At 35.1% G+C, this 14,294-nt stretch overlaps 2 protein-coding genes across 2 annotated transcripts in view; both read left to right on the plus strand.

The window, feature by feature from the left end:
- Nucleotides 1-14,294, plus strand: part of LOC129750939 (uncharacterized) — a 126,831-nt gene that overhangs the window by 27,428 nt on the left and 85,109 nt on the right. The window lies entirely within an intron of this gene.
- Nucleotides 2,398-14,294, plus strand: part of LOC129750943 (ATP-dependent 6-phosphofructokinase-like) — a 30,212-nt gene continuing 18,315 nt past the window's right edge. Inside the window, exons 1-4 of the mRNA XM_055746154.1 lie at nt 2,398-2,620; nt 3,111-3,345; nt 10,171-10,667; nt 10,857-10,965. Coding sequence (XP_055602129.1) covers nt 3,196-3,345; nt 10,171-10,667; nt 10,857-10,965 — 756 coding nt within the window. The 5' untranslated portion in view covers nt 2,398-2,620; nt 3,111-3,195. The remainder of the gene's footprint in view (nt 2,621-3,110; nt 3,346-10,170; nt 10,668-10,856; nt 10,966-14,294) is intronic.

The raw sequence follows: 14,294 nt of genomic DNA on the forward strand, positions 1-14,294 counted from the left end.
TGATACTAAATTTGTAGAATTTGATCCAGTGGATTCTAAGGTATAGAATGCCGAATTGTGGGATTTTTTGGCCAAGATTTCTTCGCGATCCTTAAAGGTTTTTTTTATTCCTGTCATTTTGGTCAATTTGGAAACTTGTTATTTTTGTCACTTTCATAATTACTGTAATTTTCTCGAATTATCAGTACTGTACTGTACACAGCAAAAAAAAAAATGTAACGATGACGTATAAAATTTAATTCATTTCCAAAAGTTTGAAACGGATTACGGAGCTCAGCAGTATTTGTTTGGCTTGTAAGTACTACCAAAATCAAGTAAATTTCTAAGCAAAACTATTGCTTTAAGTTTCATTGCACTATTTCTTATTTTTAGGGAATTTTGCCCATTTGAATCAGCGGTAGAAAATTTTATGATTTGAAACACCAGGATGATAAGGGAAGCATTTTATTTTATTCATCTTTCCTGTGGTTTTTTTCATTTAAAGCTTGATAAAATGATGTGTTTTGGCTTGCGAAAAACGAAGTGACTCGAACCAGTCGATTTGGAAACAAAACTTGGTGAAACTCCAGTGATCGTCCCAACATGAAATCTGAATCCGAAAATAGCGATGATTCAACTTATGGCCCCATATTCGAGCAACTCCAGCATGGAAGTACTACTTCAAGATAAGGGGAATGCTGCACAGAAAATGTTGATTAAAGTTTGTATAGGATAAGTAATTTTAACAAATATAAACTAAACACATCGACTGATAATAAATTTTTAGTTGCTTCAAAGTCGTTGACTCAGTTTGTTTTTGACTTGAATTTCGACAACCCTTTTCAACTTGATAAAAACCCCTAATTGAATGCTGAATAAATAAATGTATGATAAAGTCTAGGGAAAATTTTAAATGATAGCGCTTAGAACATTATTCTCATACTCTGATTTGTCTACTACGTCACATTTATGGAGTAGCTGATACATCAAAAACATGTAGATAATATTAGGTACCATTTGCGACTCAAGTTATGTGCACGTTTTTTGCTGTGTAGTCTAAATTTTAACCTTAATTTACATCTGAATTTTGAACCAGTAATCTGCATATTGAGCCTTTTTTTCTTTTTTTAAGAGACTTTCAGCCTTTGGCTGGTTCGTCATATTGAGCCTTAATTTTGGCTCTGCATGTTGAATCCTAATCATGAATTCTTGAATTTGAATCTGAATCTTGAATCTGAATCTTGAATCTGAATCTTGAATCTGAATCTTGAATCGAATCTTGAATCTGAATCTTGAATCTGAATTTTGAATCTGCGAGTCTTGAATCTGAATCTTGAATCTAAATCTTGAACCTGAATCTAGAATCTGAATCTTGAATCTGAATCTTGAATTCTTGAATCTTTGATCTGAAACTTGAATCTTGAATCTGTATTTTCAATCTTGAATCTTAAATTTTGAATCTATATTCATAAATCTTGAATCGTTTATTTATGAATTTCAGTTATTTTGTAACTCGTCTCATGGAAATGAAAATGCAATGGAAGTAGAAGCACGTGCAACAAAACACGCGTCCCCTATATTTGCGCGCTCTGAGATTCGGAAAACAAAGCGAAAAGAGAGACCGAAAGTTATTGAAAGCTTTTTTTGGTTTTGCAAACAACTCTCCCGCTCTCGGTTTTTGTTTCGTTTCGAGACTGATTCTGAATCATGCCTGCTGTCTTCTCCGCACAAAAACCGGCATTTTTCGAAGCGTCTTTTTATGGAAGTGATTTCAACGAACTGAGGCAACATTGCTAAGGCGTTGGGGTATTACCAAAATTTCATCATAATTGCGTTTGGTAGATTGTGTTCAATTTCTTTCACAAAGACATTTTTCATTCAAAATTTGATTAACCAACAGCTGATTATGCTCTTGGAAAACATCTGTTTCGTTTGAGAGCTTTCATTTGGGTGGCATTTTCCACCTACAATCGTTGGGACCGGGTGGGAAAAGAATGGTTTGTTTATATGAAGAGAGCGTTGGAGAGGGCAAGTGGAAATTGTTTTCAGCTGAGCTTTCGCGTCGCGAGTGACAAGTATGAAGCTTTTCAAACATCAGTTCAGGCAGTGTAAGCTGCGTCCGCGTAATGCCCAGTGAGTTTTTTATCCCTCCGTTTTGACATTGGCAGGTTGAAATTTTAATATTAAATTTTTCTTAGAAATTCAATACTTTTGATTATTTTGACTAGTTTAATTTACAAATCATAATTTTTTGTTTTTTTTCCAATCAAAATATTATTTAAAAAGGCGATACTTTTGCTGTTATCTGCCGGTCAAAATAAACCGATCGCAAAACACCCGTCAGGAAACTCGCTGGGCATTACGCCGCTGGCCGAGCTTCTGTCTAAAGTCACCTTGAGATGTCATTCTCGGTAACCTTTGGTGCCAGAAGGGAAAAATCGGTGCATTATAACAGACGGCAGGCTCGAATTCGGTTGCGTTCGGGTACTTCGATTCTGCTGGAGCCCTCCTACTAAACTCCGGATTGTCTCTCGGATCGGTTAGTTCGTGGTTCTTTACGTGGTGAGTTTGATCGCTGGATTTATTTTCGAGACTCTTGTGTTCTCTGCTCAGATCGATCGTCGAGTTGCAGAATTTTCAAGTGAGTTCCTCCTAGCTTCTATAGAAGGCATTCGTTGAAAAGTTACGTCGTTGTTGCTCTCCGAAGAAGTGCACTCGAAAGGATTAATCACAGTGCAGTGATTGTAGATATAAAAGCCTTTCTTCAGTGAGCGTATTGATAAGCCGTGTTGAATTCACTTATTTTTTTCTTATTTTGTGGGTGTGTGCAAGGATTCAACTCTGTTACAACATCGTTCACCCCACGAAATGGATTGGTGAAAATAAAAGTGCAATTCACATCTAGTGCTAGAGCTGAAAGGATCGAGGAACATCTAACAGTGCAAATTTACCCAACCAGCTACTGTCCTCATATTATACCACAATCTAAGCTGATAAGGAAGGGAGCTTTTTTTCCTCCCATGAGAAAGTGAAAGTGATACCTAGACGAGTGATAGAATTTTCCTTGGCGGAAAATTGGAAAACCCCACATAAGTGTTGTGTTTGTTTTTTTCTCTTTCAATTTGTTCCAGAGTTGGCGGAAATAATAAATCTCGAAAGGAATAGGAATATTATCCTCCTGTCTTAATAAAAAGGCAAACAAGTGAAGAAGAAAGTATGGCCCCATCAGCACCGGTTCAACGGTTCATTCAGCATGGAGCCCACAAGGGTAAGGGAATTGCCGTCTTTACCAGCGGTGGCGATTCCCAGGGCATGAATGCGGCCGTCCGAGCCGTAGTCCGTATGGGCATTTACGTCGGTTGTAAGGTAAGGTTTTGGGAGAAATTGCAGACGGGGAAGGGAAAAGTGAAAAGCCATATAGACATAGACAAACCGTTCAATGACGATTGATTGATACTTAGACAACTGCTTCCGCCTCTGATGGCCACGAGAAGCGCCGAAAGGACAAAATGTGAAGGAAAGTAGCAGTGTTATCTATTTTAAATAATTGATGCTGTTGAATGAATTTTGTCAAAGCTGATTGAGACATGTCTCGCTGAACAAGTGCTAGACTTCTTATGTTACTACGCATGTTTTAAAGAGCGTTGAACTTTATAGATAATTAGGATGAATTTTGTGTGAAGAATTGTAGGTATCTAATAATTTTTCAAACAGTCAGTCTCTTCATCATGAATAATGCTTTGGATCATTTGGCAAAGTTTCTCTGGCCATTTGATATTTCAATTTTGAAAATAATCAAAAAAAAATCCAGCACTTATACCCAATCCTGGATTAATTAATTAACATTATAATTTTGTTTGTATTTTTTCATAATTACAAAATATTCACAAAAGTCAGTATGTTTATACATATTTCTAACAGGTTCAGTTAAAATCGTGAAAAGTTCGAATTTTGGAGCATAAAAACCGGAAGAGACATTATTTCTGAACAATTCTGAACCGTTGTATTTTAAATATTTAAATTTCTATTGTTTTTTAAACGAACACACACATATCTTTCAAAGATATATTGAGAAAACTGAAGGAGCTATATGTTGCACATATAGAAATATTTGTTTAAATTCCTCAAGATCATGGCCGCTAAAAGTTTAAAAAAGTCATGTAAGAACCGTACTTTTTAATGAATCAACCGCCAAAGCTGTTCCAGTAACAGTAGGAAATTTTTGAAAAGTGAATCGGAAAGTTGACGTTATTTGTGAATCGGAAAGTTGAAGTAATTTGCGACATTCTGAAATCTTTAGATTTATAAAACACGAAACACAGAATTTTCAACAAATATTCAAAGGTAGCGTTTTTTTCCAAATTTTTTATCAATCTGCATTTTTTGAGACTATCCAGATATACTCAATTATATTTGGACTATTCTAACACGTAAATTCGGCTTTGCACTGGATTTTCAGTATGTTAACGCAAGATTTAGGAAATAAAACTATATGCACAAGAAAGGAAATTTCATACCAAGACAGTTTATGCGGAAAAGGTGTGCGGGGTAATTCGACCCCCGACGGTAAAAATATGTACATGTATACAAAGTGACGGTATGTTTAGTGTTAAAAATGAATGACAACTTGTTGCATTTGAATCAAATAGTATATCATCACAACAAGTTACAATTCTGAGGAAAATTTATAAAAGTGTAGAATTCATTTTATTCAAAAACTGATAGCTTTTGCTAACACCGCAAACACCAAAAGAGGACAAATTAATGAAAATTGATAAATGTGAGCCAATCGACATCAGCGGCGCTGTCCTAATAGAATTCCGCTTGTCGCCGTGCGTGACCTTTGTCAATGACGAGACCAACCATTCAGGAATATATGCTTCGTGCTTCGTGCTGCGTGTTTCGATGAGACGAAATATATATAAATTTAAACCAAGAATTTCGACTATATAAAAATGGACCCGCCCACGGAAGATGAAGAAGAAAGCAAAAAATCCGGGAGCTCTACAAATTTTATCGGTAAATACCTCAATACCCACTTGGGAAGATCATTCCAAGGGTGAATCGCTTACTGAAGAATGGATATGGTTAGGCACTTAAAACGGGATCAGATACTAACTGTATTTCACTGTGACTGAACATCGTTTAAAGTAAACAGTAATTCATAATGTTTTTAAACACTTTTTTTAAGTATTTTTTAAGTTCACAAATTTAATCAATTTAAAAAATCGCTTAGAATTTCCTAGAATTTTATATAATTTCTTTGTAATATTTAAAAAAAAGTGTATTTTGCAGAAGCTCGCATAATGTTTCATTTAGAAATAAGCACTGATATTTTCCGATTAAACTGAAAGTGATGATTATCAACAACTAATAACAGAAGAAACAAAAATGATGTTGATTTTTGATACAAAATTTTCAATTTTGCCATACAACTCTAGAAATTCAAATTTACTCATGTAAACTCAAAAGTTCTTTAAAAAATCATGGATGAGTTTTGAACCAAAAAGAAGTTTTCAATATCCCATCTAGTGTCCCACATCAAATTGCATCACAGAAAAATTACCTTGCTGACCGATTCTTTTCAAACTTGCAGACAATTAACTTGAAACCATTTTTGATCTTTTGGTATATTTACTTCATTCCTGTTAAATACCATATATTCGTACAATCGTTCATTAGGCCCAACTCCACCCAAAGGATTTTGCGCAGCTTCTGTTATACAGAAACCAACTTTTTCTCTTTAAGATGCTTACTGAGCGCCTGTTTCCAATGAGTACAGTATTTTCAAAGGGGTCCTAGTTCCTGTGCGTTGGGAGAATTGATGTTTTTGAATACAAAACTGGCTGTTTTGACTTCATATCACTTCAAAGCATCCTTTGAATAGTGGAACGAATGAAAATAGATCGAAATTGATCGACCACCTTACAGCTTAGTTGGCACTTTAAACCGACCGAAGAATACAAATCCAGCTGTAGAGAGCTTTGGGAGAAATAAAGTGAATCAGGTTTTTGTTAGAGACCAACTTCATTCTCGGTTCATTTTGTATTTATCTTGAAATACGATACCATCAAAAGTTTACAAACTTGATGGCAATAAACCAAATATTTAGATGATTCCAAAATCGGTCTAAGAGTTTTGCAGATGAAGACAAAACTATAAATCGTTTTTTTTGCGAATTGTGTCAATTGTGTATTTGATCCAGAATATTAATGTATAATTTTCTCATCAATTCAATAAAATATCAGTAAAAATGTAAAAAACTTTGGGAAACAGTTTTGGTCAAAGCTTCCAATGGAGTCTCTACGGAGTTTCCTGACCGAAGTTTAGAGGATTTGCCCAAAACTATATTCACTCGCTACAGGTCCGTCCAAGTTACTAATAAAATAACCATTCGGACCCCTAACCTTCCTCTATTGATTCTCAGAACTGCGTAGCAACGATTAATCATAAACCTTAAGTTGCAGCACAAGTGCAAGTCGTTTCCCCATTGAAAGAGTCGAGTATTTTCTGAAGTTTGCGTAAAATCAATTTGCATCATTTCTCTTTCCATGACACTATTTTTTCCAACTTTCAAAATACAGAAAAATAAAAAAAAAACATTGTAAACTATACACCTTCAGCTACCTTTATGCATATTTTCAAGCAAAAATACCCAATGGGTTTTTTTCTACAGCGTTTACAAAGTTATGCAATTTGAAGTGGTACATCTTTTAATTCTTAAACCTTTGATTAGTAAAAATTTTTATTTAACATTCTGACAAAAATGTATAAATTTTTAATTTCTTTCCTGTTAAAAAAAATCATTTTCTTACAATTTTTTTTAAATTCACAAAATTTGACTCGGCTCTACTTAGTAGTTAAGTAGAATTTTTTTTAAGAATTAAGAAAACCAATACCGTTGAATGATGCTGAATGATTACACAAGCCGACAAAATTCATCTTTTTCCAATGATGCAAAGAATTTTTAAGCTGAATCTGACTAAATTGAGAGCGCTGATAGCAAATATGTAATAAGTTTTTTGTTTCAGCCCTAATTTTCGAAATAACTATTGAAAATAGGTAAAATTCCAGTAAAGTTTCTGTTTTTTAAACTATAGAATATTTCAAAGATTATTAAATTAAAAGTTATTAATTATTTAATTAGCCAAAAGGGTATAAGTGACAAAATTGAAAAAAATCGAGGTAACCATCTAGAACGAATCATTGAATGCTATTTTAATTGTAATTTTCTTCCTCTATTTTATTATATGTAATCTCATTGAAAAAACCCTGCTAACTGAAAATCAAATGTCATTTCCGGAGAGTTGTGTTTATTTCATCGATACCAAAAATGTAAAAAATTGTGGGGTTTGATGATGTTTAAAAATTTACCAACAACTTCATTTCATTGCATTTAGTGATAATTATAGTGAACAAAATATTATCAAATTTTGTAATTTTTTATATTCTAACCCCACATGAGTGAATCACATATTCCTGATAACTGGTCGTAACTATATGGATTGTGCACGAATTTTGGCCTAGGCTAAATATGATTTTGTATGAGATGATAGAGTTAACGCTGAAGCGCTTGACGTAAATTTACTATCAAACATCTACTTATCATGAGTGGAAGTCCATTTTCAATGTGCCAATCAGGCAAAGGCGCACGGAATTGAAAATCAACAGTGAAATGCCTTTCACGAATTATTCTAACAATTATTCTGATGAAAAATCTTTGTTTCAGAGATTGACTTGAACCTGACAGGACTATAGTCGACCTATAGGTCGATCTTTAGACGTGAAATCTTTTGACCAACTGTTCCAAGGTACATTTTCCATAAAAAAAGCAAAGAAAAAATTTGGTTCACAAATTTTTGACTTTCATCTTATTAAATATTTATGTTTTCTTTTTCAAATAAACAAGACCAAATCAACTGAATATGAAAATTTGTTGCTGGCACAGGGGTTTAAATAAGGTGCAAAAATTAAAAAAAAACATGCGTCGCATCCGTTAACGTCAAATAAACTTTGTTTTTTGTTAAAATGGTGTAAAATGATTTGTTTTAATTTTAGAATATCTATGAGATTTTAATCGCCGTATATTTTATGATTCGAAGTGTTTAATGGCATATTCGGCGGGACTAAATTCTAAAGGGATTTTTTTATGTTGTAGAGTATGAAAGAAAGGTATACAGGCATTAGTGCGCCAATAGAAGAAAGCTTGGTAGGTGTTGAAATTTTAGGCTAGAGGGCATGTTGATGAAAAGCTCCCATGAAGGTGTAGAGCAGAGGCGTTACAATCATAATAACGTTCATCAACATGCCCTCTAACCTAAAATTTCAACACCGATCAAGCTTTCCTCTATTGGCGCACTAATGCCTGTCTATCCACCTTTCTTTCATACTGTATAAAACAAAATAATAAATCTCTTTCGAATCATTTTAGAATACCATACTCTTTGAAAAAGTTCATAAAAAATATCTAAGGAATTTATTGGAACACAACGAAGTATAAGTGTTTTTTTCCGAAACCAGTTTTTTGGATTTGGCTCCAAGTTGAGGCCCTTGGATCTTTAAAAAATTTTAAAACATAAGTCAAATCGTTTTGTAGTTTTCAACAAAGTGTTAACTCTTTAAATTTCTAAAAATTATAGAATTTGATTTTCTCTAAAGCGCTGTATATTTTAAACTAGAATAGGCAAGATCTGAATATGTACTCGATTTAATGGACGATAATAAATGAATTCAAAATCTGTTCATGTAAGTTTATAAGACCGATTTTACTCAAAACTGATTTATTTGAAAATTTACACACGCCATATCCAAATAGCGGTGAAAGACATAATCTGAAAAATAATATGAATTCAGGTCGCTAAACAAAGGCACCAAAAATACTGTTCCTTATGTTAAAAAATTGTAACTTCCAGCACTCAACTCACTGCACTGAATTATATCTTCGTCAATGTTGCCAGTTACTTTTACGGCTATGACGAGCTATTTTTCGTATTTAATTTAGATCGAAATTTTTACATGGAGAAAATCTATAAGAACAAAATTTTGAGAGTTATTATTTATTTTTAAAGAAATCTTAATACATTGATGCCAAAAATGTTAAGTTTAAAGATTTCAGAAGAAAATGTATAGTGAAAATTTGAAAAATTTACTCGTGCATTTTGTGTGCAAATCTTCAAAAATAAGTTATTCTTATTCTCTTATAAAAGAAGACTTAGACCTAAGAAGACTTGATCAACGGAGTTTAGTAAAAAATACGTTACCACATTACAAAATCATAAAAAAGAGGAGTAGTTCTGCAAAAATATCAAATTGGCATTTTTTTTTATCAAATATCTAGATATGACGGATTTCGCGCCAACTCGACAGAATAACTGGCATGACCCTCTCGGAATTGAATGAAACTCTGTGTGTGCATAGTCCTCACGTAGTTAATGCACTTGGCAAACTTAGTTTTCCCCATAAATGATCTAGACTAACATCTGAATAGTGACTTCAAACTTTTCAGGCCATTTTTTTATGAAAATTTTCAGCTCTAAAATTGCAATTCCTACACAAATGTAGCCTACGGAAGAGTTTTAGAAAAATGGTTGAATTTTTAGAAAAAAAATATTGACAGAAAATATTTTAAAATTTTACACTGAGAAAAATGCAAACTTAATTTCCCAAAAACGCAATCTCAGAATTTGATGATTTTTTTTTCTAATACGGGTTTTGTAATAACGCCTCCAAGTCGTCTATACATTGCAATTTGTGCATATTTAAGGGAAAAAGTTATTAACCGGCTTACAGTTTTAGTTTTTAAAATGCATTTTTCTCAGTGTAGGATTAAACAAAATTAACCATTTTTTTTCTAAAACCAATCATTTTTCGAATATTCTCTCATGAACCACATTTCTTTAGGAATTCATGTTTTCGAGCTAAAAATGTTTATAAAATTTTTGCCTGACAAGTTTTCAAATGTAGAATAATGTTGATAATTTTTGGAAAAACTAAGTATTACCATTTGCTCTACTATGTAAGATCTTTATGCTCTCGAAGTTTCATTACATTGTGAGAGGGTCATGGCAACTTCGTGTCGATTTGGTGTGAAATCCGTCATATGTAAATTTATGAAGGGTACAAACAGGATACAGGAAACTTGAACTATACGAAAAAAAAACTACATCCAACTTCTTTCTCCACCTCCCGTAGGTCTACTTCATCCGCGAGGGCTACCAGGGCATGGTGGACGGTGGCGATAACATCGTCGAAGCCAACTGGTCCTCGGTGTCCAGCATCATCCATCGGGGTGGAACCGTAATCGGATCGGCCCGTTGCATGGACTTCAAGGAACGTGCCGGTCGGCTGCAGGCCGCCTTCAACCTGGTCAGCCGTGGCATCACCAATCTGGTGGTGATCGGCGGTGACGGTTCCCTCACTGGAGCCAACCTCTTCCGGCAGGAGTGGGGAAGTCTACTGGATGAGCTGCTGGCCTCGGGAAAGATTACCCAGGATCAGCGCCTGAAGTACAAAAGTCTGCACATTGCCGGCATGGTCGGTTCGATCGATAACGATTTCTGCGGCACCGACATGACCATCGGTACGGATTCGGCCCTACACAGGATCATCGAGGCCATCGACGCCATCGTCAGTACTGCCTACTCGCATCAGCGCACCTTCATCATGGAGGTCATGGGCAGACACTGTGGGTAAGTTCAGATTGTTCCAAGGGGTTGGATTGAAGTTTCTGATTGGAATTTCGGGGAACCATCGGTACGGTTGAGATTCAATCCATCATCTTCGAAGAAAAACAAACGAGCGAAATAAGTTTGAGGGTTTGGATGAATCGAAATAATAGTTAAACCTTTCGACGGTTGATTATCCCAATTTATCCGTAGATACCTGGCAGTAGTTGCTGGTGTGATTTCCGAGGCCGATTATGTTTTCATTCCAGAATCACCGCCTCCACGCGATTGGGAGGCAAAGATTTGCAGTAAACTAGAGCAGGCAAGCATCTGATTTGTGTCAGGAGTATGTTCTACGTACCTACTAGTTTTTTTTAAATCGGAGAATGTTTTTCCCCACTTCTTATTCTTCTCCTTCACACCCATTATTTATTACTAGTTACCTCTAATTGTAAACATAAGTCTTTTCTAATTCAATGTCCACATCCACTGATTGCGGTATTCTACGAGTATTTTTGATTTGAAACTTTGTAATAATCTGTACTTCCCCACCTCAATAATTGTTTCATCCCACAAAAAAATATTGGCCGTGTAGGAAGTCACCAGGAAAACTGACCCAGGAAGCTAGTCGAGGGTTTTTAAAATGTTTAGGCACCGATTGGTTCAGCGTATATGAAGAGCTGGGTAATGAAGGGTTGCATGACCTACGAAACTCATCAAAATTATTAAAAACAGACATTAATATACCAGTCACGGGAAACAAACTTTCATAGCCATTTCACCCTTTCCACAGTTACCTAGCCGTAGTGGCCGGTCTATGCGTTGAGGCCGATTACATTTTCATTCCCGAAGATCCACCAAAACCAGATTGGCCCGAAAGACTCTGCAAGCAATTGACACAGGCAAGGATCTACTCAGCATAAAAAAAATTAAACAAAAAAAAAACCGTTTCCAACAAAAGTTATCCAGCACGTTTCCGCTGTTTCTTTGCTTTTTTCCACTGTTTTCGCTTTATCTCTCATATCAGTTCTACTTGTATTGTGTTTTGGTGCGATAGTGCATTTTTGTAGGTTCTAGGTGCTTTTTTTAAGTTTCGTTTTCAGTGAACGTTCAATGTTTTTGGTTTATGTTTTTGTCCTGTTTTAATGCTCAAAAGATCAGAGTAGTTTAATCGGAAAGAAATGCTACCGAAACACATTCGCGAATATCACTTTCATCTCTTATCAGCCAGTTTTATGCAACTGTTTTCACCTCCCAACGAATAATCCGGTGCTGAAAATATAGCAAGACGAGTGCTGCCTTCGTCTAATTCCCATCTAGCGATTAGCTAATCAATCAACACATTTATTTGCATACACGAGTATGGCACACATGTGGCAATGATCCATGTGATAGTAGCAATCTGACGTCCTAACTTAGTAGATTGTAGCATACGAAGCGTCTGGTCACCGACTACCGACCGCTGCGCTGTATACACCGAGTTTAGACTTATTGGCTTTGTTTTGTTTTTGCTTGCTTATGTTTACCTCCTAAGTACTCGTAATAAGAATCTTTCAGCTGGTACAAAAGTCGTAGATCATCAACGCAACACATATAGAGGCGAATCTGGACTGCAGCTCTCGTGGTACAAACGTGTTTACCTATCGTGGCACATGTAGCTGTGCCTAGGCTTGATAAAACAAAATTTTGCAGCTGATAGGGAGCAGCATTTTTGTCGACGAAGCTGTTCATCAGATGAGTCAACAAATGGGGTGCTTTGGTGAGGCAAGTCTCGGGGCGATTGTTTTTGGAGGCAGTCAATTTAAGATGTTTGCTCTAAGTGCAGTTGATTTTTTTGATCAAAGTTTCTATCAATTGTACAGTTTTCAATAACCTTTAACCTTGCAACAATGTACAGCTATACAGATGAAAAATGTTGTTAAATACAGTGATAAATGAGTACCGATGTCACAATTTTTCGAGGACATAACAATAAATTATGATAAACATTCCAGTTAAACCATAGGGAACAAACGCGGCACCGATAGCCAAAAATGTCATGAAGGCAATGCTTTATATATCTTTCACACGTTCTTAAATATCTTACGTTATCCTTATCGGCGGTATGCAACTACGAAAAGGTAGATTTTTATTTACATTCAGGGAACGTTAAGAGAAGCAGATTTCAAGGCAACTAAGCGTGCTTAACAAAAAAAAATTACTTTCAACTGTCGCCATTAACCCTCATCCGCATTAGATTTCATTACCCTAATCAGCACTAGGAGTGTCAATTTGACACCACAAGCTCAAATCGTTATAACTTTTGGCGTGTTAAACCGATTTAAACAAAACTTACATCAAAAGAAACCTTGTAACGTCAGTAAAATATGTTTAGAACATTATATACAGCTAAAGTTACAAGTTTTCTCGTTATTCAGCATGAAAGAAAAAAAATCCGAAAAAACATGCCCCACGAAAACTGCTGTAGTTCATATATTACACGTCCAAAAAAAAATTGCCTTATGCATATGAAAGCTGAAGTTAATGCCTACATCATGTAGACAAGAAATATTTTTTTAAATTTTTTTAATGAAATGGTCACAAAAAGTTCAAAAAAGTGGTCTAAAAAACCTACTTTTCATTCGATTGCTAGTAAATACTGTTTGAGCGATGGTAGAGTGTTTTAAAAAATATGACTACAAACTTAATTAAAATTCTAACATTTTGCTGTCTTTGGATTTTTGATGCAACAAAAATTGAAATTACTGGAATTTTCCAAAGTTCACTACTTTGCGCAATTTTCTTACAAATTGAAATTTCATCTGTTTTTGTGGTCCACCGTCAGGTTGTACCCGGATTTTCAGTGCTTTTACTTTGTTTGTACGTACGTTTCTTGGTTGGAAATTTTCTATTGACAGTAGTTCTCGCTCGTCACGACACGCATCATTATTTCGTCTGTCGGCTTCGCTCTCTGCCCGAATCACCACCCACCGAACCTACTCGGAGGGCGAACAAACACGTTTTGCTGGACGCGCTGCTTGTGGTTCTAGAAATTCAGGAATGATTTTACGTTTATAATTTTCATATTTTTGTGAAATCTCACAGCGTAAATTGTTGCACCTCACTAGAATGACGATTAAATTCCCTTTTCAATGGATATAGTTTTGATTGCTTCAAACGGCGAGAAAGCACTGAAAATCCGGGTACAACCATAAACAGATGGAGTTTCAATTAGTGAAAAAATCGCGCAAAGTAGCCAACATTGAAAAATTCCAGTAAATTCAATTTTTGTTGCATCGAAAATCTAAAGGCAGCAAAATGTTAGAATTTCAATAAAGTTTGTAGTCATATTTTTTAAAATACTCTACCATCGCTCAAACAGTATTTACTAGCAATCGAATGAAAAGTAGGTTTTTTAGACCACTTTTTTGAACTTTTTGTGACCATTTCATTAAAAAAAATTTAAAAAAATATTTCTTGTCTTCATGATGTAGGCATTTGCTTCAACTTCCATATGCATAAGGCAAATATTTTTTTGGACGTGTAACATATGAACTACAGCAGTAGACTGAGTCGATTTGGGGTCATTTTTGAATTTCTCAAACCCTGGGGTCTTAAAAGCTTCGTTTAGGTCCAAAACTCATCCATGATTTTTTGCAGAATTTTTAACTA

Source organism: Uranotaenia lowii, chromosome 3, assembly GCF_029784155.1.
Source record: "Uranotaenia lowii strain MFRU-FL chromosome 3, ASM2978415v1, whole genome shotgun sequence".
In the NCBI taxonomy this organism is placed as follows: domain Eukaryota; kingdom Metazoa; phylum Arthropoda; class Insecta; order Diptera; family Culicidae; genus Uranotaenia; species Uranotaenia lowii.